At 42.1% G+C, this 25,077-nt stretch overlaps 1 protein-coding gene across 8 annotated transcripts in view; it reads right to left on the bottom strand.

Moving 5' to 3' along the window:
• Positions 1 to 5,063: 5,063 nt before the first annotated feature.
• Positions 5,064 to 25,077, bottom strand: part of CATSPERE (catsper channel auxiliary subunit epsilon) — a 193,760-nt gene continuing 173,746 nt past the window's right edge. For 4 of the 8 annotated variants that reach the window (XM_054550087.2, XM_024252662.3, XM_054550057.2 and 1 more), the window contains 2 exons: positions 11,117 to 11,170; positions 6,135 to 6,711 (listed from right to left, as the gene is read on the bottom strand). In XM_054550087.2, the coding sequence (XP_054406062.1) occupies positions 6,558 to 6,711; positions 11,117 to 11,170 (208 nt within the window). In that variant the 3' untranslated portion in view covers positions 6,135 to 6,557. Of the gene's footprint in view, positions 5,624 to 6,134; positions 6,712 to 11,116; positions 11,171 to 25,077 lie in introns of those variants that run through there. The other 4 variants (XM_054550090.2, XM_054550070.2, XM_054550079.2 and 1 more) reach the window with 3 other exon arrangements.

The raw sequence follows: 25,077 nt of genomic DNA on the forward strand, positions 1-25,077 counted from the left end.
TCTATCTACCATGATCGGACCAGACATGAACTTGTTTTGCTAGTTTGTTATCTAAATGAGGATATCTACTTAGAAATTCCATAGAATAGGTAGACCACTGAATATTGTTGTTGATGTGAACTGTTTCTCATCCTCTTTTCTCACTGGGATGGAAAAGAACAGATTTGCAGAGTCAATAGTTGCATGCTGTATACCCAAGGTCTGATGAATCTGCCCTAGCAGTGACACCATATCTGGCACACCAGCTGCAACTGGTGCTACTACCTGGTTGAGTCTGTGGGAGTCAATAGTCATTCTCCAGGATCCATCTGTTTTCTGCAGACTGGCGATTAAACAAAGATACAACAGGGACCACCAACCCTGCATCTTTTAGGTCTTTAATGATGGTAACAATATCTGCCTCTCCCTGCAACCCCCCAGAATAACAGTTTTCTCACTTTGCCGGGATTCGTGTAGGGGCCAGTTTCAGAGGTTTCTGTTTGGCCTTTCCCACTCTGATTGCTCCTGCTTCACAAACCAAGGGCCTGGATGTGGGTGTTACTCCCATGGCCGAGTATATAATATAATTCTAAGGATGTACTTTGGAGACTGGGAAAGGCCCCTGGGTGGGTGGAGCCACTGTGGCTCTCATAGGCCCTCACTCTAAAGGGGAGGCTTGATGACACTTTGGGTCTCTGGGTATTAATGTCAACTGAGACCTGTGTGTAATAGTCCTCAAAATGTCTGCTTATTCCTCTTTCCCCAGGAAAGTCACCTGAGTAAGCAGCCACAGGTCTCTGGGGGAATTGTCACAGTATATATAATACTTGCCACAGTGTTGCAGGATCCTTCTTCCTGGGAACCTGGCCGCCTCTTCAGTCAATGGGTTCTGGGTCTGAAAATGTACTCTGGGTCTCGGGACTGGGCAAGGGACCATGACTTTTTATTGGGGCAATGTCCCTCAGCCTCTTCTTTCATTCTTGTTTGTTACTATTGTAGATATTAACCAACAGCCTTGTAGGTGGGGGGCACCTGTTGCCCTGTGAGGCCGAGGCTTCTGCAGCATCTTGTAGCACAGCAAAAGGGCTAACCCTTGATAGGGAGCAGTGGGCCATCTCTGCATGCCCAGAGGTGGGTGGGAGGGGTGGAGGTTGTAGAGCTCAACACCTTCAGAGGCATCCATCCAGATTTTCCTGTCCTAGTGTTTAGGATCAAAAGTTTTCTCTACCAGGGCCTCAACCGCCCAGTAACAGACCTAAAGTAGCTGTGTGCAAACATTTCTGGAGCCCTGTGACTCCCAGGTCTTCAGCTTAGTGTTCAATTGTGTCTGCCTTTTTACTATTGGTGATGATGACCTCTTTATAAGGGACACTGCTTTTTATTCTTATCCCCAGTAGCTGCTATGGCTCTCGGTCTCCACTTTCTGGAGTCATTAGTCATTAGTATGACTCAATCACTGTCTTTGTGATCCCCATGTTTTTCAAATCCCTTTACCATTGCACCTGCCATAGCTTTCCCCTCCACCAGGACGTTTTCTCAGGTCACTATCAATGAAAACATTAAAAACTGAACCACCACCTAGAGCCAAGGACTACCACTGACCACATATCCCTTAGGATGGCTTCCTCTCTGCCTTCTGGGTGCTGGATGAGCCAGTCCCAAATTACCATCTGACTGCCTCATTTCTCAGACCGCTCACTTATGACTTGTGCTAATCCAGGTCCTCTGAGAAACAGTTACTAATGTGGGATTCAATGTGCAAGGATTTCATTAAGGGAAATACTTGTGTGAAAGGAAATAGGGAGCTGTGGAAGTTGACTTCCCAGACAGAGAGAGCGCGCGGGAGAGAGATGGTGCAGATTGAGATTGGATAGAGTTGCCTAAACTGCTGTGCAATCTAAGGAAGGTTTGGTAACGCCTTCGGGAGTCCTTGAGCCGGGCTGATAAGAGTCCTATGTCTACCAGCACTGGGTCTTCCTTAGTTTCCTCACTGTACTCCGTCACAGGTGGGGAGCAGCCTGAGGGGCCGTGGGCTTGGTGCAAATGTGGTGATGAGTTTCAGAGGGCAGCAGCTGATGCTCTGGGTCAATTACACTCCTGCAGTGGGAGACTTAAGGGACAATCTCATGGCCTCCAGGGACCACTGATCTTCCTGCGAGCCTGCCTACCACTGTGAGAGGAGGGAAGCCAGAGCTCGTGAGTAATGAACTTTCACGAAATATTCAATTCTTAGTTTTCAGCACAAGTTCTAATTCTCTCTTGCTGACTCGAGGATTTTGATCCAGCGATTACCTCTTTCCTCCTGTATCATCAGCTTCTCCTAGCTACTTGATTATTTCCACCCATATTCAGTAACATCTTCCTGACCTCCTTGTGTGCAGGTGCCTGCCATTTCTTTGCTCCTTATCAAAAAAAAAAAAAAAAAAAAAAAAAAAAAAAAAAAAAAGTGAGGTGGGGGAACTTCTTGAAAAAGTTGTCTGTACTTGCCTCCACTTCTTCATTTCCCAGCTCTTTGCTCACAGTAAGAGCAGCTTTACTTTTTATGATTAATTAAAACATTTAAGTACAACGTGGTGGGAAGTAGGAAGAAAGCAAATAGCATCTAAAATTACATCATTTTGTTAGGGGGAAGGGAAGCACAGGGAGAGATTTGTTAAAGCAGCGGTCCCCAACCTTTTTGGCACCAGTGACTGGTTTTGTGGAAGACAAGTTTTCCATGGACGGGGCGTGGGGAAGGTGGGGAGCGGGAATGGTTTCAGGATGAAACTGTTCCTTCACAGATCATCAGGCATCAGATTCTCGTGTGGAGTTTGGAACCTCCATCCCTTGCACGTGCCGTTCACAATAGGGTTCACACTCCTACGAGAATCTAATGCCACTGATCCGACAGGAGTTGGAGCTCAGGTGGTAATGCTCTGGTGGGGGTTGGGGACCCCTGTGTTAAAGGATACAAATTACAGCTACATAAAAGGAAGAAGTTCTCTTATTCTATAGCACTGTAGGATGACCATTAGTTAATAATGATACAGAGTTTCAAATAGGTAGAAGGAGGATATTGAACGTTCCCAACACAAAGAAAGGACAAACGTTTGAGATAATGGATGTGCGAACTACCTGATCTGGTCACTATACTTTGTATGTATAAAACCAGCACTATGTACCCCATAAATATGGACAATTATTATGTCAATTAAAAAATATTTTCCTCAAACAATTACATCATTTGAAGTTTGGTGACTTCATTTGTCTTTATGTGCATACATATTGGTTTACATAGAAATAACATTTTCCAGGCTGCTTGTCTATTGTTCCCCTTTCACCCCAGTTTGGAGGGCCTTGTTTCTCTCTCTGTCTCTTGATACAGCCCCACGCCCCCTGTCGTGTACACACACGTGCATGCCTGCACACACAATGTAAACAAAGTGGTATGTATACTGCTGAAATGGGGAAGGTTCCCTTATCCCCCTCGCAGGGCATGCGATGGGCGTGTGGCTTGCTTCTTTGGTTCTCTGCTGCTCACACCTCTGGGGGAGCATGCAGACAGGCAGGTTGTGGGGCTCCGACCCCCGGCAGTGTCTAAGGGCGAATGTTTACAGCCGAAGCCCCAGTGGGTGTGTGTTACAGGGTGTTCGTTCAGTTTAGCTGTCCATGATCAGCTCAATGAGGCCCCTGCCTTATTGCAAGGACAGAAGCTTTCTGTATCCTGGGTTTCTTGCCTTGGTGTACCTGAAGAATCAGATCACACGTGGGCTTGATTGAAGAATGAATGTAAGGTTTTATTGAGTGGAAATAGCTCTCAGCAGATGGGGGAGCCAGAAGGGAGATGTTTTCCCCTGGAGTCGGGCACTTGGCAGCCAGGCTGTCCTCCCACCGTCCCCGCCAAACTCCCAAACTCCGCGTGGTTCCGCTGGTCAGTGGCCTGCCGGCTGTGCTCTCCATCCCATGTGCTTCTCTCGATGTCCAGCCGCCTGTGTGTTCTTTCGCTGATGTGTGTTCCTCTCGACGTCCAGCTGCTTGTTGTCTCTGCCCACTAGGGTCTTGGGGTTTTTACAGGCACAGGATGGGGTCGTGGCAGGCCAGGGTGTTCTTGGGAAATGCAACACTTGGGTGTGAAGGCAGGAGTGCCTATCCTCACCTAGGTCCGTGGGCACAGGCCAGGCCCGAGGGTGGATCCCTAGCCAGGGACCCGCCTTTCTCTACCCAGCACTTCTCTGCCCCGCTTCCATATCAATGCCATGCTTTCCTCCATGTTCTCAATCACACAACATTTATTTTGTTTGCATAAAAATAGGCTCAGACTATAATGCTTCCCTGTATCTTGCTTTTCTCATTTAACAAAACCTTGTTAAAAACCTTCTAAGTCACTTAGCACAGACTATGTGGTCAACGTACAACCAAACATTTATTCAACCACTCCCTGTTCACCTGTTGGTAGGTGTTAATTCTCTTTCTAGAGTTTTGCCACAGTAACTAATGATGCCATCTCTCTATATATCTGTATCTATCTATATGTATAGCATCTCTATCTATTCATCCATCCATCTACACCCACACATATACACATATCCTGATATATTGGTCCTCCCCATCCCACTGTGTGGAACGATTCCTAACAGTGGGGTTGCTGGGTCCAAGAGAGTCTGTATTTTTAATTTTAACAGATTTTGCCAGATTGCTTAAAAAAAACTACAGCGATTTACATTTCCTTCAGAACTGCAAGATAATTTCCTTCCCATCCCTGACCCCCATTCCTTCTCAAGTATTATCACCCTTTGGAGTTTTTGCCATCAGGTGAAAAATGCTGCCACACCGTGACTTTGGTTTGTATCTTTCCGACTGCCAGCCAAGGTGGAGCTTCCTTAGCGGATAATTACCTGATTTTGAAGCCAGTCTGCCTGAGTTTGAATTCCAGTTTCATCACTTACCAATGATATGAGCTTAGTAGATTTATTTACCCTCTATGTGCCAGTTTCCTCATCATCTCTATAATGGGATAATAATAGTTCTTGTTTCATAGGGTTATTGAGGAGGTTTGGTTATTAGAAAAGTTGCTGGCATATAATAAACACTAAAAAAATAGTTGTTTTAAATATGTTTATTGGCTGTTTGGATATGCTGTTTTGTGAGATGACTGCAACTTTGCTCATTTTCTATTGGGTAGTTTGTCTTTTCTCCCCCTATCTAGTTTCAGATCTTGTTTCACCTCTTTCATTAAATATTTTAAAGTTTTCTTCATATAGGTCATGTTCTTCTCATATTAAATTTATATAATTTGTCACTGCAATGAATAATTTCTATTGCTAACAGATTGTAACTGTTATAGAGAAAGTATTGATTTGTAAATATTTGTCTAGTATAGAGCCATCAAATTCTCTTATTCTGGTAAAACTTGTTGTGAATTTTGGACTTTCTTAGCACATAATATTATTTAAAGAGAGGATTTTGTCTCTTTTTTCCCAGCATTTGTACTGTTTATTTTATTTTTCTCCTGTGATGTCAGAACTTTCAAAACAGCGATGAACAGCAGGTATCTCTGTCATATTCTTGATTTTGGTAAAATGAGAAATTCTTTGTGGACAACAGCTTTGATCAATGCCCGTGGAATTTCATCTTGCTTGTGATCTTCCATTCTTGATTGCCTGCACTGTGGATTTCAGACTTGTTTAGCCAGCCTCCACAATCACACAATCCAATTCTTTTAAAACAAATCTCTTTAGAGGAGAGTAAGCGCACGCACGCGCACACAACACACACATGCACCCACGCACACTCACCCACCCACCCCTCCCTCTGGTTCTGCTTCTCTGGTTGAACCCGGACTGATACATCCAAATACTAATTATTTAGAAGGCTGTGGTAATATTTGGACAAATTAAGAAGCTTATTTTGAGCATCAAAGTCAAAATTTAAAACTTAGAATTAAAATTTAGGGGCAGCTCCAAATTTTACAGGCTCACGCCTGTAATCTCATGAAAGGCTGGAGGATCACTTGAGCCCAGGAGTTCAAGACCAGCCTGGGCAACACAGCAAGACCCTGTCTCAAATAAAATAAAATAAAATGAAATAAAATTTAGAACATCAGCTGCTCATTTTTAATATATTTTACATTTCATCTGTGAATTTACCAGTAGAAAAAATCTGTTTAGGGCAGGTTATTTAAATCCACACACCTTTATTAAATCCTTTATATATAAATTAACTACAGTCATATAAGGTTTCATGTGAAAAGTTTCATGCAAAATGATACTTGACACATAGATATATTTTCAAAAATTCACTTTCATTCTTACCAAGGATTGTAACAGTCAAATTTAGTTCATTTTTTCATGCCATGTGGGAGTCACAGAGTACCTTTAAAATGAAGGCAAACACATAAAGGATTAATTTAATAACAATATATATGAAAACATTTCTATTTTGGAGATAGTTCAAGAATATTTTTCAGATCTTGAATTTGGTGATGCCTACTATGAGCTTATATTTAGTATTTCTTGGTCAAACACACACTCTCAATATAACGATATAACACACTGTTTCTCTATAAGCATATATCCGTAATAAACAAAATTTCAGTTTTCCTAATTCTTCTTATGCTTTCTTTGAGGTTTGTGAAGTGGTTCATAAATATATCGTCTGTAAATCCTCATGTACCGGAAGTAGCTCAAAACAAGAATAGTGAAGAAGAGCAGCATCAGGACGAAGAGGAAAGAAGCTACCAGGTAGACACTTGGACTGAAATCAGAAAAAAAAAAAAAAAAAAAAAAGGCATTAGAAGTCATTGTTCACACTTTGGCTGTTAATTTATTTAAACAATTTTTGAATAGCTAGCTACTATGCCATTGACTGAGAGCAAAGGTGAATAAGACACATTGTCTACCCTCACAATGTTTACCTTTTAGTGTCTGAGGCTGACCAGGGAGAAAAATAGACAAGGTGATCAATGCAATGATGCAATGGGAGGAGGAAATGAAGTTGGTTTTTTTTTTTTTTGAGATGGAGTCTCGCTCTGTCACCCAGCCTGGAGTGCAATGGCTCACTGGAAGCCCTGGCTCCTGGGTTCAAACCATTCTCCTGCTTCAGCCTCCCAAGCAGCTGGGATTACAGGAGGGCACCACCACACCCAGCTAATTTTTGTATTTTTAGTAGAGACGGGGTTTCACCATGTTGGCCAGACTGGTCTCGAACTCCTGACCTCAAGTGATTTGCCTGCCTTGGCCTCCCAAAGTGCCAAAAGGGGTTACAGACATGAGCCACTGCGCCTGGCTGAAAATGAAGTTTTGTGGGAGCCGCACATCATGGAAGGCCTTCCAGTGGAGGGGATATCTGAACTGAGCCTGGGCAGGAGTTAGCTTGCTATGAGTATGACTGGGAGTAGGAGTTAGCTAGATAAAAATGCCTAAGAGTGGAGGAATAGACCAAGGTGGGAACAGTGTTTCAGACAAAGGGAGAAGGGTATGAGAAGGCATGGAAACACGGTAACACCTCAGGACCACTCCTAGACATTCTGGAACTGCAGCTCCTTCAGTATGACAGCACCTCAGGTGCCAGGGGGAGTGGCTGGAGATGAGGATTGACAGGTGGGCAGGGCCAGATGAGAAAAACTGCTTAAGTCAAACTAGAGAGTGGGTTTTAGCCTAAGGCAGGAGAGAGCTTCAGAGGGATGATATAGGATTGACATTTTACAGGGATGATTCTGGAGTGTGAAGAATGGATGAAAACAAAGCATGAGTGTGAAGGTAGAAAAAGCAGTTATGAAGTATTTGAATAATCCAGGTAAGCTATAATGAGAGTCTTAACAAAATTAATGGCCGAAGAAATGGAGAGAAGTGGATATATCTAATATACACTTAGAAGTTAGATTAGATCAGTCTTGGTGATTATTAAGATGTGGGGTTTGAGAAATATGAAGGAATAAAGGTTATCTTCCTTCCATATGGCTATATGTAATTGCCCTAATGGATCAGTTTTAAGGTAGATTAAATAATGGGATAGGGGAGCGTGTGATAAGATCATGAGTTCACTTTTGGACATGTCTAGTTTGACTAGTCTTTGAGACATCTAAGAGAAGAAGTTAAGTAGACCGTAGGATGTATGGCTCTGGACTGTTCTAGAGATATTATTTGGGAGTCATGTGTATATAGATGCTAACTCAAGTCATGATTGTGGATGAGCTTGCCAGAGTGAGAAGCTCAGGACAGGATTGAGCCTCATGGGAGGCCAACATTTAAAGGCTGCTAAAGGAGGGTGAGGATTTCTTTACTAGGGAGAGAGAGGCAGTGGCTACAGAAGTTTGGGAAAACCCACAGTGTGATACAACAGCCAAAGGTAGAGTCAACACTGAAGAAAGATCTAATAAGATGAGGACTGAAAAATATCTGTTAGCTCCATGAAGGCCAAAGCTATTGTAATGAGAACTAATCGGCAGAGTGAAGAGATAGAAACCTGACTGGATGGATTGGAGAAAGAGGGCTGGACACAGGGAAATGGAGACTGTGAGTGTAGACAATACTTTTGAGAAGTTGTGTCCTGCAATGGAGAAACTTGAGGGTTACTAAAAACCTATTAGAAGGATCTAGTTGAGAGGGAAAGTTGAATATACAGAAGAGAGAAGGAATAATTGACTTGAAAGTTTCCTCAGTAAGTGGAGAGGAACAGAGAGTGTGCAAAGCATAGGTGGAAGAATTATATTTAAAAAGGAGGAATAATATTTCCTTTGTTGTAACAGGATGGAAAGAGGAGAGGTTGGTTATAGAAGTTACTAGGTTTTTATGTTTGCAATCTGGAATAGAGGGTGTTCCTGTCTGATGGTTTCTAATTTCTTTGTGAGGGTGGAAACAAGCTCATCTGATGATGATTAAGGAAAGCAGGTTTGAGGAGGAAACTAATTAGATACAATCTGAAATCGCTGTTATAGAGAATGCTGCTCAGGTGTAGTTACAGAAAAAGTAGGTAGTTGGGGATTTGCCAGAGGGAGGAACAAATCCCAGAGGGGTGAGGGTGTACTGGTAAGTGTTGTTGAAATAATAGACTTTGAAATGTAAGGAAATGCAAAGTAAAAAAAGAGAGATTGAAAGTAGAGGTGGAGGTTCCAGTAAGGGTGAAGGGGGGTTGCGGTGGGTGTCGTGGAATTAACAAGCTGGAAGGACAGGAGGTTGTGATCAGAGAATGGGATGTCTGGATTGATGCTTTAGGAAGCAGAGAAGTTACAAGTAATGACTGTGGAAGGTGTAACCATGGGAGTGGACGGCTGAAGTACAGTAGAGGGAGGTCACCAAGGATGTGGTAAGGCCACGATTTTGGATGCTGGATGTGAACACTGATGGTGGGGCTTGACGTGGAGAGGAAAACAGTGTGACGGGGCCAAAGTTGAGAATGAATGCAGCAGACTGTGGGGAAGACATGGTGATGAGGACAGACAGCTGGGGCTGCAGCAGACGCCATGAGCCTCAAAGGATCGGGTATGTTTTGTGTTGATTTTTTTGGGTTTGTTACAAGAACGAGGATAAATAATATCTGGAATTGGTAATAGGGCCCCCTGAGGTACATGGGAGGTGAAAGAAAAGAGCACCACTTGAGCGGCCAGAAGGTGGAACAGTGTCCTCGGGGGAGAGCCTGGTTTCCCCGAAGGAGAGAGAGGGAGGGCTCAGAAGATGGTTGAAGATCTGGGTGAGTCTGCTGGTTAAAGGATGGCAATTCCAGAGAGCAGAATGGAGACACTGGGAAAGTGGTGGGGTTGAGTGCTGGGCTAGGAGCAAGGAAGTGCCGAGCTCTCTGCCTTCTACAAACTCATCTCCAGTCACTGCTCAAGAAAAGGGCTCCATTATTAAGAAAATATCAACCACTAGCCAGCCCTTGTCTGCCTCTGCTACCCTTCAGGGCTCAGGTGTTAACGGAGGCTAACCTACAGTCACTAACCAAATAGACTATCCTGTATGCTGTGCTCATATGCCCTGGCTGCTGGACTGTAGCTGCTGGCAGGTGAGAGCGGGGCAGGTGGGTGAGATCCTCCTCCTTTGCTCTTTCTCCCGGCTAACTCACTTGACTCCTTCTTTGGTTGGTGGGTACTTGGGTGGGTATATACCTTAATATTCACCTAAATCAAACATACCAACCCAATGACCTTACTATTCACCTAAATCAAACATACCAACCCCATGAGGAAGAAAAGTCACTAGGAAAAGTTTGTGTATTTTTCCCAAAGTTATGTAGAAACAACTCTTGACTTCATTTGCAGATTATTCACACTATTAACATTACATTAATACAAAAACTCCAGGAGTCAGTCATATTTACAGTAGGGCCATGAGTAACTTAATTGTTTTTTTATGCCCTTATTTAACATTCCCCTCCCCCCCACCAAAAAAAAAAACAAACCATAAAACAAAACCCAAACAGCCAAATTCCAAACACCAGGCCCAAAACGGAGTAGCAAAGTCATTTGGGGTCCTAACTTTAGTATTAGGACTTTTCATTCTGCCCTCCAAGGGAACTGGAGCTGAGTCCAGGGAAATCCCTTTACTGTTTCCTAAATGCATCAGAATGAGGGTCTGTGGTTGAAAGCTGACCCAGGCTTAGAGCAGAGGGCACAGCCACTGTCACCTCCCAATGCCTACCACTGCATTCTGGCATCTGCCAAGTAGGAGGAGCTGAGACATGTTTGATAGGAAGACAGTGGCTGTTGAGTGGGATGGCACGAAAAGGGACCTTTGCTGCAGTAACAGTTCTCAGGAATTCCTTCCTGCTGTGCCCCTGTATACACACTATACACACATAACAATTTTTAGGATGTCATATAGGGGGCAGAAGTACCAGGGCTTCAGGGAAACAGCAAGTTTCTATCATTTGGGAAGACAGATTTCATAGATAACCCCCCAAAAATCTAAATATAGACTTATTAAAACCATTGACTTTGCAGTGAACACTTCATACAAGTTTTTTTTTTTTTTTTTTTTAGGATTCGTTTGCATTATATACTGTATAATAATACTTTTCATAATAAGATTTAAGCTGGGGACCCTGAAAAGTGAGTGCACAGGCAGCTTCTGGGAGACACGGGGGAGAGGTGCTTTTCCTTCTTAGCTGCCACTTGTGTCTTAGAAATTCCCTAATTAAAGTCCAGTTAGGCCCTGCTCCTTACCTGGGAATCAGTCCAAATGTCTCTATTGCAAACATAGCTGTTAGGTTACAGAAACTGCAAAGCAGAAAAATAATATTAAAGATTAAATTAAGTACAATATATTTTAAAACGCTCTCCATGTCCCTATGGTAACAATCAAACCGTATATAATCCTAGTTAAGGTGTCATTTTCTTGACAAAGGACAGAATGGATACATTTATAGAACAGCTGTGATTATTTTTCCGTATGTACATCTCAGGCTTCTCTGAGATTCCTCAAGAGCTCTCCATCCTAACAGCCTGACATAATTTTGATAGTGGTTCCCAAGGCAAAAGTAATAATGATATTAATAATAAGTATTGGCAGAAATAAAAAAAGCTAACTTTCATGAGCATTAATACTTACTTAAAATGAATACTGGCAGGCGCAGTGGCTCACACCTGTAATCCCAGCCTTTGGGAGGCCAAGGCGGGCAGATCACCTGAGGTCAGGAGTTTGAGACTGACCTGGCCAACATGGTGAAACCCCTTCTCTACTAAAAATGCAAAAATTAGCCAAGCATGGTGGTGGGCACCTGTAGTCACACCTACTTGGAAGGCTGAGGCAGGAGAATCTCTTGAACCTGGGAGGCGGAGGTTGCAGTGAGCTGAGATTGCGCCACTGCACTCTAGCCTAGGTGACAGAGTGAGAGACTCCATCTCAAAAAAAAAAAAAAAAAAGAAAATGAATACTAATTGAGCATTGCTATGTACTAGGCAGCATGCCAAATGCTTACATGCATTATCTTAGTTGATCTTCACAGGAACCCTTCCTTTCAGATGAGGAGACTCAGATGAGGAAGCTCAGATAGGTTAAGCAACTTGAGAAAGTTTACACAGCTGTCAGTAGCAGAGCTGGGATTTGAATTCAGGTTTTTCTGACCCTGCTGCCCATCATGTTCACCTGATGTAGGCTAACTCCTTCAGGAAGCTGAGTATTAGGGGCTCAATATATAAAACTATTATCATTTCTAATATTACGGAATGTCTCTCATTATTAAGTATATTGCTTGGAATGAGGCAGGATATAGCTAAGCAAACATTTATGACATGATTTCACCTACCTACATGTGGGAGAACACAGAAGAAAGGAACTTATTTTTATTGAGTATTTGTTATGTGCTTGGCAAAGTTAGAGATTTTTACCCAGATGCTTCATTTACTCCTCAGAATACTGTAAGACAGGTATTATCGACCCATTCTACAGATACAGAACGGCTGAAAAAGAGTAAGCAATTTTCTTTAGACTGAATAGCTAGTAGTGGCAAAACTGGGATTCAAACCAAAGTAGACTCTACCATTATATCAACTTGTGGAACTGGCATGGAAATACAACCCACAAACAACAATACAAGATACTGTGTTATAAAATCTACGCTGGGCAAGGTGGCTCGCACCTGTAATCCCATCACTTTGGGAGGCCAAGGCGGGAGGATTGCCTGAGCTCAGGAGTTGGAGACCAGCCTGGGCAACATGGTGAAACCCCATCTCTACTAAAATACAAAAAATTAGCCAGGTGTGGGGGTCTGCGCCTATAATCCCAGCTACTCAGGAGGTTGAGGCAGGAGAATTGCTTGAACTGGGAGGCGTAGGTTGCAGTGAGCAGAGATCGCACCACTGCACTCCAGCCTGGGCAACAGAGTGAGACTCCGTCTCAAAAAAAAAAAAAAAAAAAGTGAGTGATGTAGACACCTGTCACAGGAATTTTCACAGCACGGCAAAGAGGCTTGTGTTGAGTCCTAAAGGTTGGAGTTTAAATAAGGATGACAGGCTAGGGCATTCCAGGTATAGGGAGAGATGAGCAAAGGTTTGGAAATGGGAATGAATTTGTGAGGTTTAAGGGATAATGAGGAAATATCTTGGTGCATGTAGAGGAAAGTAGTGGGGGTTGTGTGTGTGTGCGTGTGTGCGTGCATGCGTGTGCTCATGCCTGCACATGGGCCCTCCAGAGGGCTTTAATGAAAGGCTTAGGAATTTTGACTTTACCCTTTTTGTATAAAGGAGTCATGACTGGTCTTGAATTCAATTCAATAGCAGTTTGTAAAGTGATTTGGAATAGATTAGATGTAAGTGGGCCATATGGAAAAACTATACATAGTAGTAAACAACCCAGCTGTGTGACAATGAGGTCTAGACTTGGGTAGAGGCAATTGTGATTGAAAAGAGGGCCAAGTTGACCTTTGATAGAATGAAATTGTGATGGAATCAGCATGGAGTAAGTGCAATTGGAACTTTATGGTTTAAAAGTTGTTAGATGTAGTGTTGTCAAATGGATTGAGTTGGTTGATAGCATGGTTTAGGTATTCTGTATCCTTACTGATTTTCTCTCTACTTGTCCTATCAATTTCTGAGAAAGGACTGTTGAAGTCTCCAACTGTAATTAGGGGTTTGTCTGTTTCTCTGTTTAGTTCTATCCGTTTTTGTTTCATGTATTTTGAAGCTGTTTTAAAGGTAAATCCACATTTAGGATTATTACACCTTCTTTATCATTATGTAATGTGTCTCTTTATAGGCTTCCTTGTTCTGAATTCCTCTTTATCTGCTATTGATATGGCCAATCTGACTTTCTTTTGACTACTATTAGCATGGTTTATCTTTTTTTATCCTTTTACTTTTAATCAATCTGTGTCTTCATATTTAATATGGGTTACTGGTAGACAGTCTGTAGTTAGATCTTATATTTTTATCCAATATGACAATCTCTGTTCTTTAATTGGGATATTTAGACCATTTGTATTTAATGTAATTGTTGATAGAGTTAAATCTACAGTCTTGCTATTTGCTATCATTTTGTTGTTCCTTTCTCCTTTTCTTCTGTCCTTTTTTTGTATTAATAAAGTATTTTTTAAATGATTCCACATTATCTCCCCTATTGGCTTTTATAGGTTTGTATCTTTTTTAATGTGGTTTGTATACAATATCAATCATTAATTTATCACATTTTTCTGGCAAATAATATACATTTAATGGTATACTATTTGTATATATACCATTCTTAAGTATAATAATTTTAAAACACTATGCTTCTAATCCTTACTCCCATCCTTTATGCCATTGTTTTCATCCATTTTACTTTTATTACATGTTATAAACCCCACAGTATTTTCTTTTTTCTTTTTCTTTTTTTTTTTTTTTCTGAGTTGGAGTCTCACTCTATTGCCCAGGCTGGAGTGCAATGGCATGATCTCAGCTCACTGCAACCTCCGCCTCCCAGGTTCAAGTGATTCTCCTGTCTCAGCCTCCCAAGTAGCTGGCATTATAGGCACGCATCACCATGCCCAGCTAATTTTTTTAGTAGAGAAGGGGTTTCACTATGTTGGCCAGGATGGTCTCAAACTCCTGACCTCATGATCTGCCCACTTCAGCCTCCCAAAGTGCTGGGATTACAGGCGTGAGCCACCACACCCGGCCACAGTATTTTCTTTATTTTTGCTTTTTGTTTGTTTTTTAACCTTTTGAGACAGGTTCTCACTCTGTCACCCAGGCTACAGTGCAGTGGCACCATCACAGCTCACTGCAGTTTCAACTTCCCAGGCTCAACCAATCCTCCCACCTCAGCCTCATTTGGGTGAATACCAATGAGTACCACTGCTGGGTTGTACAGTAAGAGTATGTTTCGTTTTGTAAGAAACTGTCAAACAACTGTCTTCCCAAGTGGCCGCACCATTTGGATTTCTATCAGCAGTGAATAAGAGTTCCTGATGTTCCATATCCTTGTCAGATTTGATATTGTCAGTGTTCTGGATTTTGACCATTCTAGTAAGTGTGTAGTAGTATCTTACTGTTTTAATTTGCATTTTCTAATGACATATGATGTTGAACATTTTTTTCGTATGCTTTTTTCTCATCCATTTATCTTCTCGGGAAAGGTGTCCGTTCAGATCTTTTGCCCATTTTTAAATCTGATTATTTTCTTATTGTTGAGTTCTAAGTGTTCTTTATATATTCTGGATAACAATCATTTATTGGATCTATCTTTTGTAAATATTTTCTCCCAGTGTGTGGCTTCTCTTCTCATTCTCTGGACATTGTCTTTCACAGAGCAGAAGTTTTTAATTTTAATGAAGTCCAACTTTTCAATGATTTATTTCATGGATCATACCACCGGTGTTTATCCAAAAAGTCATAGCCATATGTAAGGTTAATTAGGTTTTTTCCTATGTTAGTTATCTTCTACGAGTTTTATAGTTTTGCATTTTACATTTAGGTCTATGATTTCTATATTCTCTTTTTTTTATTTTAGAGATGGGATCTTGCTATGTTGAGCTCGAAGTGCTGGGCTCAAATGATCCTCCCCATCAGCCTCCTGAGTAGCTGGTACTACAGGCATGCAACGCCATGCCCAGCTATATTACTTTTACTGAGGTGTTTACGTTGCAAGCATAAACCAGTTCTTATCATGCTTCATCTCAACAAACACATTGTTTCTAGACAGATTTAGATCCTACCAAGTTCTAGAGAGCAACATGAAAGTCAAACTCAGGAGAGGAAGGGTTACACAGAAAAATAACTGCAGAATTTTGCTAACTTATATAAGCAATACCCTAAGAATATGTATAGAAAAAATGAATTCTGAGAATGTCAGACCAAGGAAGTGTAAGCATAACTCTAGGTCATATTCAATTATTGACATGAATGCATTAAATGAAGTTGAGATGCAAGAAATCCTTTATCATAATGTATAGAAATAAATCTAAAGACTTAGAGAAAGGGGAATACTGGAGTGAATTGATCAGATGTGAACCACTCATTCTCCCTGAGATAGGACCCATAAGATACTCCATTCACCATGGCATTGAGAACTACATCAGTGACAGAAACACCACAGGTGTTGATCCCAGAACACTTCCCAGTAAACTTCCTGCATGCTAACCTTCATCTCAAAGTTTCCTTTCCAGGGAACCTGCAACACCTAGAATAACTCAATTTAAGTTATTTGGTTGAACTGTTCAGAAGACTGATGAGTTTTGGGGACTGATAGAATATTATGAGATTAATCAATAGTTGCTATCTCCCCCTGCAATGTAGTCTCATCAAAGAAGCAAATCCATACCGCCCCCAGCATCTGATAAGCAGCCATTCATTTAGCAAATTATTCCCTCCTCCCCATACCACTAACACGTAAACCTTTAACAAACTGCTATTCCAACCTGAATGAGTTTTGAATTCCAGACACTTAAATATATTACGCTGTACAGAAAACAGCACAACTCAAAAGGTACACATGATGTGGGAGGTTTCACCACCATCCCTCAACACTCTGATATCTGCAGAGCAAAGAACATGAGCTTTGCTATCAGACTGACTGAGGCTCAAGTCTTGTTTCACTACATTCTCTGTGGCCCTGGGCAAGAAACTCAACAGGCAGAAAGGATCAGAGGCCGTTTGCTTTCACCTGGGGAATACTGTAGTGCACCTCCCTTCTTGCTTCAGGACCACATCCACTCTATGATCCTGCTGTCATGGAGTTTGTTTTAATCATCATCTCATAGAACATCATGCTGGTCCACTATATTGATGATACATGACCTGGAGGGCAGGAGGTAGCCAATACTGCAGATATATTAGTAAGATAAAGGAGACAAGTCCAAGCGTCGTGGCTCACACCTGTAATCCCAGCAGTTTGGGAGGGTGAGGCAGGTGGATTGCTTGAGGTCAGGAGTTTGAGGCCAGCCTGGCCAACATGGCAAAATCCCGTCTCTACTAAAAATACAAAAATTAGCCAGGCATGGTGGTACACGCCTGTAATCCCAGCAACTCAGGAGGCTGAGGCACAAGAATTGCTTGAGCTTGGGAGGCAGGGGTTGCATTGAGCTGAGATCACGCCACTGTACTCCAGCCTGGACCACAGACCAAGACTCTATCTCAAAAACAAAAGATAAAGGCGACAAGTCCAAGCCTGCTGGCTCACACCTGTAATCCCCACACTTTGGGAGGATTGATTGAGGCAAGGAGTTCAAGACCAGGCTGGGCAACATAGCAAGACCTTGTCCCTACCAAAAAAAAAAAGAAAAGAAAAAAGGTAAGAGAGACAAGTCCCATAAACAAGTCCCATGAGTTGTGGGGTACATGATATACTGTTGAGAGTAAAAGACAAGTTCCTGCTTTTTATACTTCCTTCCACAAGAAAGGGATATGCCTTTTCATGACACACTTTGGATTTTGGAAACATGTACCACAAATAATTTGGATGTGCTTCTCCAAATATGCAGAGGGACCTCAAAGTCAGCCAGAATGAAGTCCAGGGTGAAGAACCCATCTAGATGGTCCAGGTGATGCAAACAGGGCTGAGATCTGGCTCTTATGGCCTAACAGATCTAAAGGTGCTTGATATGTCTGTGGCAGATGAGGAAGCTCTGTGACTGGAAATTCTGATGGGGAATATCAGCAGATGCCTCTACAGTTTTGAAGCAAATGCAAGTACTCTTGGGCAAGTAACAGTTCTCTTGAGAAACAGCTCATGGCTTAGGTATTGGCAGAAATTGAACTTCTGACCCCCAAACACCAAGTAACCATGAAACCTGGGTTGCCTTTTATAACTGAGTGTTAGTCTTATCTCTAACACCAGGAAGTTGGAAGTGCTCAAATGAACTCTGTCATGAAGTGTAAGTACAGAACTGGTCTTGGGATGCCGAAATGCACAAATAAGCACGTGAATAGCTGACTCAGCTCCCGTTTGCCTAGATGTGGGGAGTTCCTCACTGACTAAAAAGAAAAAAACATGAGAAAGATTTATAGATTGCTCTGAATCCAGATGTGGACAGCTGTGGCACTACAGCTCCATGCAGATGTAGTCTTGAGGAACAGTGGAGAAGAAAAGGCCTCCGAGCATAAAAATCTTCAAGTACAATAATTTTCCCACTTTTCCTAATAGGAGAGATGGCCTGAGGCATAATCACGGGCAGGGGTAAATATGTGGCGACATGGCCAGGACTTGGAAAAAACAAGAGTTGATGAGAAGAAATATTAGGGAAAAGCATGTAGATGAAATTCTTAGAATGAGACTAGTATATCTGAAATTTGGGGTTTTATGTGAATGTTTATCAAAACACTTTCACTAGAGATGAAGCTCTTACTTTATCACCTGAGCACCATATGGTTAGCCTCTTTCCCCAGCTACTCGAATGCTTGCTCAATGGGCTCATCAACAATGGGGCTGTGGTGCCTAGGATGGCCTATAAGCATGGATTTCCCTTACCAAGGATGACCTGGATACCACCACTACAAAATACCATACACTAGTCCCCTTTATCCACAGAGAATAGTTCCAAGACCCCCACTATATGCCTGAAACCATGGATAGTACCAGACCCTACATATAACTATGTTTTTCCTATACATACAAACCTATGATAACATTGAATTTGTAAATGAGGCACAGTAAGAGCTGAACAATAACTAGTAATAAAATAGAACAAGTATAACAACATGACAGCATCACTACTTTTGCACTTTGTGGCCATTACAAAGTACAGTAAGGGTTACGGGAACACAACAGTATTGCTTTAACGCTACAATGGATCTGATAGCCAGGATGGCTATGAAGTGACTATCAGGCAGGTTATGCACATAGCACTGATACACCAGACAAAGAGATCATTCACATCCCAGGCTGGACGAGGTGGGACAGTGCTACATTTCATCATGTTGCTCAGAATGGCATGCAATTTAAAATCTATGAATTGTTTACTTCTGGAATTTTCCATCTCATATTTTTGGACCACTGTTGATTTTAAGTAAGTGAAATCATAGAAAGCGAAACTGTGGATAAGGAGAAATAGCATGCAGGTATACCTTGTTTTATTGAGTTTCACTTTATTGTGCTTCGCAGATACTAAGAATGGCACCAATAGGCTTGCTCAACACAGGATTAACACAAACCTTCGATTTTTATAAACATCATGTGCTTGCTTTGTGTCTGTCACATTTTGGTAATTCTCACAGTATTTCAATTTTTTTTTCTTAACAGGGTCTTGCTCTGTCGTCCAGGCTAGAGTGCAGTGGCACAGTCACAGCTCACTGCAGCCTTGACCTTCTGGGCTCAAGTGATCCTCCCTCTCAGCCTTCTGAGTAGCTAGGACTACTGACACATGCCACCATGCCCGGATAATATTTTTTTAAAAATTGTTGTAGTGATGGGATCTCACTATGTTGCCCAGGCGGGTCTTGAACTCCTGGCCTCAAGCTATCCTCTCACTTTGGCCTCCCAAAGTGCCAGCCTTTTTCATTATTATTATATCTGTTATAAGATCTGTGGTCAGTGATCTCTGATGTTACTATTGAAAGTGTCCTGGTGCACCATGAACTGCGACCATATAAGATAGTGGACTTAATCAATGTTATGTATGCTCTGACTGCTCACTGACCTCCATCCCCCATCTCTCCCCTCAGCCTCCCTACTTCCTGAGACACAGCAATATTGAAATTAGGCCAATTAATAACCTTAAAATAGCCTCTACGTGTTCAAGTAATGGAAGAGGCACATGTCTCTCACTCTAAATCAAAAGCTAGAAATGATTAAGCTTAGTGAGGAAGGCATGTTGAAACATGAGACAGGCTGAAAGCTAGGCTTGCACCAACAGTTAGCTACATTGTGAATGCAAAGTTTTTGAAGGAAAATTAAACGTGCTACTCTAGTGAACACATGAATGGTAACAAAGTGAAACAGACTTATTACTGATTAGAGAAAGTTTGAATGGTCTGGACAGATAATCAAACCACCCACAACATTGCTTAAACCAAAGCCTAATTTAGAGCAAGGTCCCAGCTCTCTTCAATTCTAGGAAGGCTGAGGGAGGTGAAGAAGCTGCAGAAGGAAGGTTTGAAGCTAGGAGAGGTTGGTTTATGAGGTTTAAGGAAAGAAGCCATCTGCATAACATAAAATTACAAGGCGAAGCAGCAAGTGCTGATGGAGAAGCTGCAGCCACTGATCCAGAAGATCTAGCTAAGATGATTGATGAAGGTGGCAATGCTATACAACAGATTTTCAGTGTGGATGAATCAGCCTTCTGTTGGAAGAAGATGCCATCTAGGACTTTTTTTGTTTTTTGTTTTTTGTTTCTGAGACGGAATTTTGCTCTTGTTGCCCAGACTGGAGTGCAATGGTGTGATCTTGGCTCACTGCAACCTCCACCTCCTGGGTTCAAGCGAGTCTCTTGCTTCAGCCTCCCAGGTAGCTGGGATTACAGGTGCCTGCCACCACACCTGGCTAGTCTTGTATTTTTAGTAGAGATAGGGTTTCACAATGTTGGTCACGCTGGTCTCAAACTCCTGACCTCAGGCGACCACCCACCTTGGCCTCCCAAAGTGCTGGGATTACAGGCATGAGTTGCCATGCCCAGCCTCACCTAGAACTTTCATAGCTAGAGAAGAGAAATCAGTACCTGGCTTCAAAGCTTCAAAGGATAGGCTGACTTTCTTGTTAGAGGCTAATGTAGCTGATGATTTTAAGTTAAAGGCAGCAATCATTTACCATTCCAAAAATTCTAGGGCCCTTCAGAATTATGGTAAGTCTACTCTGCCTGTGCTCTATAAGTGGAATAACAAAGCTTGGATGACAGCATATCTGTTTACAGAATGCTTTACTCACTATTTTAAACCCACTGTTGAGACCTACTTCTCAGAAAAAAAAAAGATTCCTTTCAAAATATTACTACTTGGCCGGGCATGGTGGCTCACACCTGTAATCCCAGCACTTTGGGAGGCCGAGGCAAGAGGATTGCTTGAAGCCAGGAGTTTGAAACCAGATTGAGCAACAGAACCAGACCCTCTCTCTTATTTTAAAAAGTAAAATAAATAAATAAATAAAAGAATAAAAATAGGCCAGGCGCAGTGGCTCACGCCTGTAATCCCAGCACTTTGGAAGGCCAAGGTGGGCGGATCACGAGGTCAAGAGATCGAGACCATCCTGGCCAACATGGTGAAACCCCGTCTCTACTAAAAATACAAAAATTAGCCGGGCATGATGGAACATGCCTGTAGTCCCAGCTACTCGGGAGGCTGAGGCAGGAGAATTGCTTGAACCCTGGAGGTGGAGGCTGCAGTGAGCCAAGATCGCGCCACTGCACTCCAGCCTGGAGACAGAGCGAGACTCCGTCTCAAAAAATATATATAATAATAATAAAAATAAAAAAAGTAAAAAAATAAACCCCCCAAAAAACAAAATATTACTACTCATTGACAATGCACCTGGTCACCCAAGAGCTCAGATGGAGGTGTTCAAGGAGATCAATGTTGTTTTCATGCCTGTCATGCCTACTAACACAATATTCATTCTTCAGCCCATGATCAGTGAGTAAGTTTGACTTCCAAGTCTTACTATTTAAGAATTACATCTCATAAGGCTATAGCTGCCATGGATAGTAAATCCTTTGATGTATCTGGACAAAATAAATTGAAAACCTGGAAAGTATTCACCATTCTAGATGCCATTAAGAACACTCATGATCATGGGAGAAGGTAAAATATCAACATTAGCAGGAGTTTGGAAGAAGTTGATTCTAACCCTCATGAATGGCTTTGAGGGATTCAAGACTTCAGTGGAGGAAATCACTGCAGATGTGGCAGAAATAGCAAGAGAAGTAGAATTAGAAGTGGAGCCTGAAGATGGAACTGAATTGCCGCAATGTCATGATAAAACTTGAATGGATGATAGCACTTTGCTTCTCATAAATGAGCAAAGAAAGTGTTTTTTTTTTTTTTTTTTTTTTTGAGATGGAGTCTCGCTCTGTCACTCAGGCTGGAGTGCCGTGGTGCGATCTTGGCTCACTGCAACCTCTGCCTCCCAGGTGCAAGCAATTCTCCTGCCTCAGCCTCCCAAGTAGCTGGGACTACAGGTGCCCACCATCACGCCCGGCTAACTTTTTGTATTTTTAGCAGAGATGGGGTTTCTCCATGTTGGCCAGGCTGGTCTTGAACTCCTGACCACAAGTGATCCACCCGCCTGTGCCTCCCAAAGTGCTAGGATTACAGGCATGAGCCACCACGCCCAGCGTTGCTTTCTTGAGATGAGATCTAATCCTGGTGAAGTTGCTGTAAATACTGTTGAAATAACACAGTGTTTATCATATTACATAAATGTAGTTGATAAAGCAGTGGTAAACTTTGAGAGGATTGACTCCAATTTTGAAAGTTCTACTGTGGGTAAAATGCTGCCAAACAGCATTGCATGCTACATTGAAATCTTTCATGAAAGGAATAGTTTCAGCAAGCTTCACTGTTGTCTTATTTTAAGAAACTGCCGGCCAGGCGCGGTGGCTTACGCCTGTAATCCCAGTACTTTGGGAGGCCGAGGCAGGCGGATCATGAGGTCAGGAGATCGAGACCATCCTGGCTAACAAGGTGAAACTCCGTCTCTACTAAAAATACAAAAAAAAAAAAAAAAAAGAAAAAAAAAATTAGCTGGGCGTGGTGGCAGACGCCTGTAGTTCCAGCTACTCGGGAGGCTGAGGCAGGAGAATGGTGTGAACCCAGGAGGCGGAGCTTGCAGTGAGCCGAGATTGCACCACTGCACTCCAGCCTGGGCGACACAGCGAGACTCTGTCTCAAAAAAAAAAAAAAAGAAACTGCCACAGCCACCCCAGCCATCAGCAACCACCACCCCAGTTAGTCAGCATCCATCAACACTGAGGCAAGACCCTCCATCAACAAAAAGATTATGACTTGCTAAAAGTGCAGATGATTGTTGGCATTTTTTAGCAATAAAGTATTTTTTAAATTAAGCTAGTTATATATTTTTTAGACAATGTGCAATGCTGTTGCACACTTAATAGGCTACAGTATAGTGTAAACATAAGTTTTGTATGCATTGGGAAACCAAAAAATTCACATGACTCGCTTTACTGCAGGGCTCTGGAACTAAACCTACAGTATCTCTGGGGTGTGCCTGTATTTGGTAGTGGCAGCAACCAACCAAAGCCTTCTCTGTGTATATGAATCCAGAGGCATCAGACAGCCATCTGGTGACAGGTTGATTACGTCAGGGAGGGGACAGTGATTTATTCTTTCTGTGACATGTTTGGGATTTGAATTTGCCTTTTCTTCAAAGCCTCTGCCTGCAACACCACACATGGATATAACGAGTGTCATATGTATTTTCATGTTATCCCCACAAGATTGCTTCTAGCCAAGGAACTCATTTTATAGCAAAAGAAGGTAACGAGGTGGTGGCTCACACCTGTAATCCTTAGCACTTTGGGAGGCCAAGGTGGGCAGATCACCTGAGGTCAGGAGTTCGAGACCAGCCTGGCCAACATGGCAAAACCCCATCTATACTAAAAATACAAAAATTAGCCAGGTGTGGTGGCGGGTGCCTGTAGTCTCAGCTACTTGGGAGGCTGAGGCATGAGAATCGCTTGAACCCAGGAGGTGGAGGTTGCAGTGAACTGAAATCATGCCACTGCACTGTACTTCAGCCTGGGTGACAGAGCAAGACTCAGTCTCAAAAAAAAAAATAAATAAATAAAATAAAAGTAAGACAAATGGCTGATATACATGTAATTCACTGGCCTCATAGAATAGTAGCATGGACTTTTAAGGCTGCTATTTATTATGAGGGTAATCATAATTACTGGCTGCCTAGGACACTTTTGGTATATGCCTGCTGCTTGGGTGTAAATGTTAATAAAGCTTTATTTTACTCGCAGAAGTGCTCTGGTGTGGATGATTATATTATAAAGCTGTAAAGCTAGCAGGAAAGGTTATCTGTGAGGTTGGGGAATTCTCTTTGGATGAAGTAAATACTCTTGTTGGTGAGTAAGATTTGGAGGTGTTTCTCCCACAGCCAGAATATGGGAATCTAAGAACCGAAGTGATGGAACTGGGAGTGGAATTTCACAATTTCACTTATGGCCCCAGGAATGTACAGACAGAGATTGCTAAGAGCTCAGATTCCTTAGAAATGAAAATTGACAGCCTGGCCAACATGGCGAAACTCTGTCTCTACTAAAAACACAAAAATTAGCCGGGCGTGGTGGCACATGTCTGTAAATCCCAGCTACTCGGGAGGCTGAGGCAGGAGAATCTCTTGAAGCCGGGAGGTGGAGATTGCAGTGAGCTGAGATCACACCACTGCACTCCAGCCTGCGTGACAGAGTGAGACTCTGTCTCAAAAAAAAAAAAAAAAAAAAAAAAAGAAAATTAAGGTTATTCTGCTAGGAAATAAACCTGAAATGCTGGCTAAAGACATAGTGAACACAGGTTAGAAAATGGAGAAAACAAAAAATACTAACTGTAGCTTCATGACCACATATAGATACTAGGAATATAGTATCTGTACTTATTTTCCACCTAGCTGTCATCTATTTGAACTGATCTTTCTTTCTCCCATTTCCCTACTCTTTTATGTAAGGTGTGTTGGTAGTGGTAAACTCTGCCACCATAAACGCCACAGGGTACAGAATAGGAAGGCAGGACCATGACAGAATTAGAGGAGGCCTGGGTATCATTCAGACTTTGGACTTGGAGATAGATGCGATAAACTGTGAGACTTCAGTTTGTTTTCTTTTGGGGGCTAATAAGTACATTTGTGATTATTTACGGTTAATGACACTGTGGTAGGTGGAGGTATTTGGAAGTTGAACTTTTTGGAGAAGTAAATGATGATGTGGACTGTAGTGGACATCTGTTCCTTCAGTTGACTAATTTTCTTTTCGTGAATGTAGTCTCTTGTTTAATCTGTGTATTGAGTTTTTAGTTAAGCTGATTATATTTTTCGCTTTTAGAAATTTTCTCTGTTTCTTTCCAGGTCTTCTGGTCAGCTTGGATAGTTTCTTGTTCTTTCATCATACTTTCAGAGCTCTCTTATAAATAAATTTCAGCATTTAAGCTAAGATATTTTGTATTCTGTATCTAATAAACCCAATATTGGAAGCCTTTATAGGTTGGTTTTGTGGATTGTTGTTTCTCTTCACCCTTGTTCATGGTTTCTTCTTTTCTTATGTTTT

This window comes from Pongo abelii, chromosome 1, assembly GCF_028885655.2.
Source record: "Pongo abelii isolate AG06213 chromosome 1, NHGRI_mPonAbe1-v2.0_pri, whole genome shotgun sequence".
Taxonomy (NCBI): domain Eukaryota; kingdom Metazoa; phylum Chordata; class Mammalia; order Primates; family Hominidae; genus Pongo; species Pongo abelii.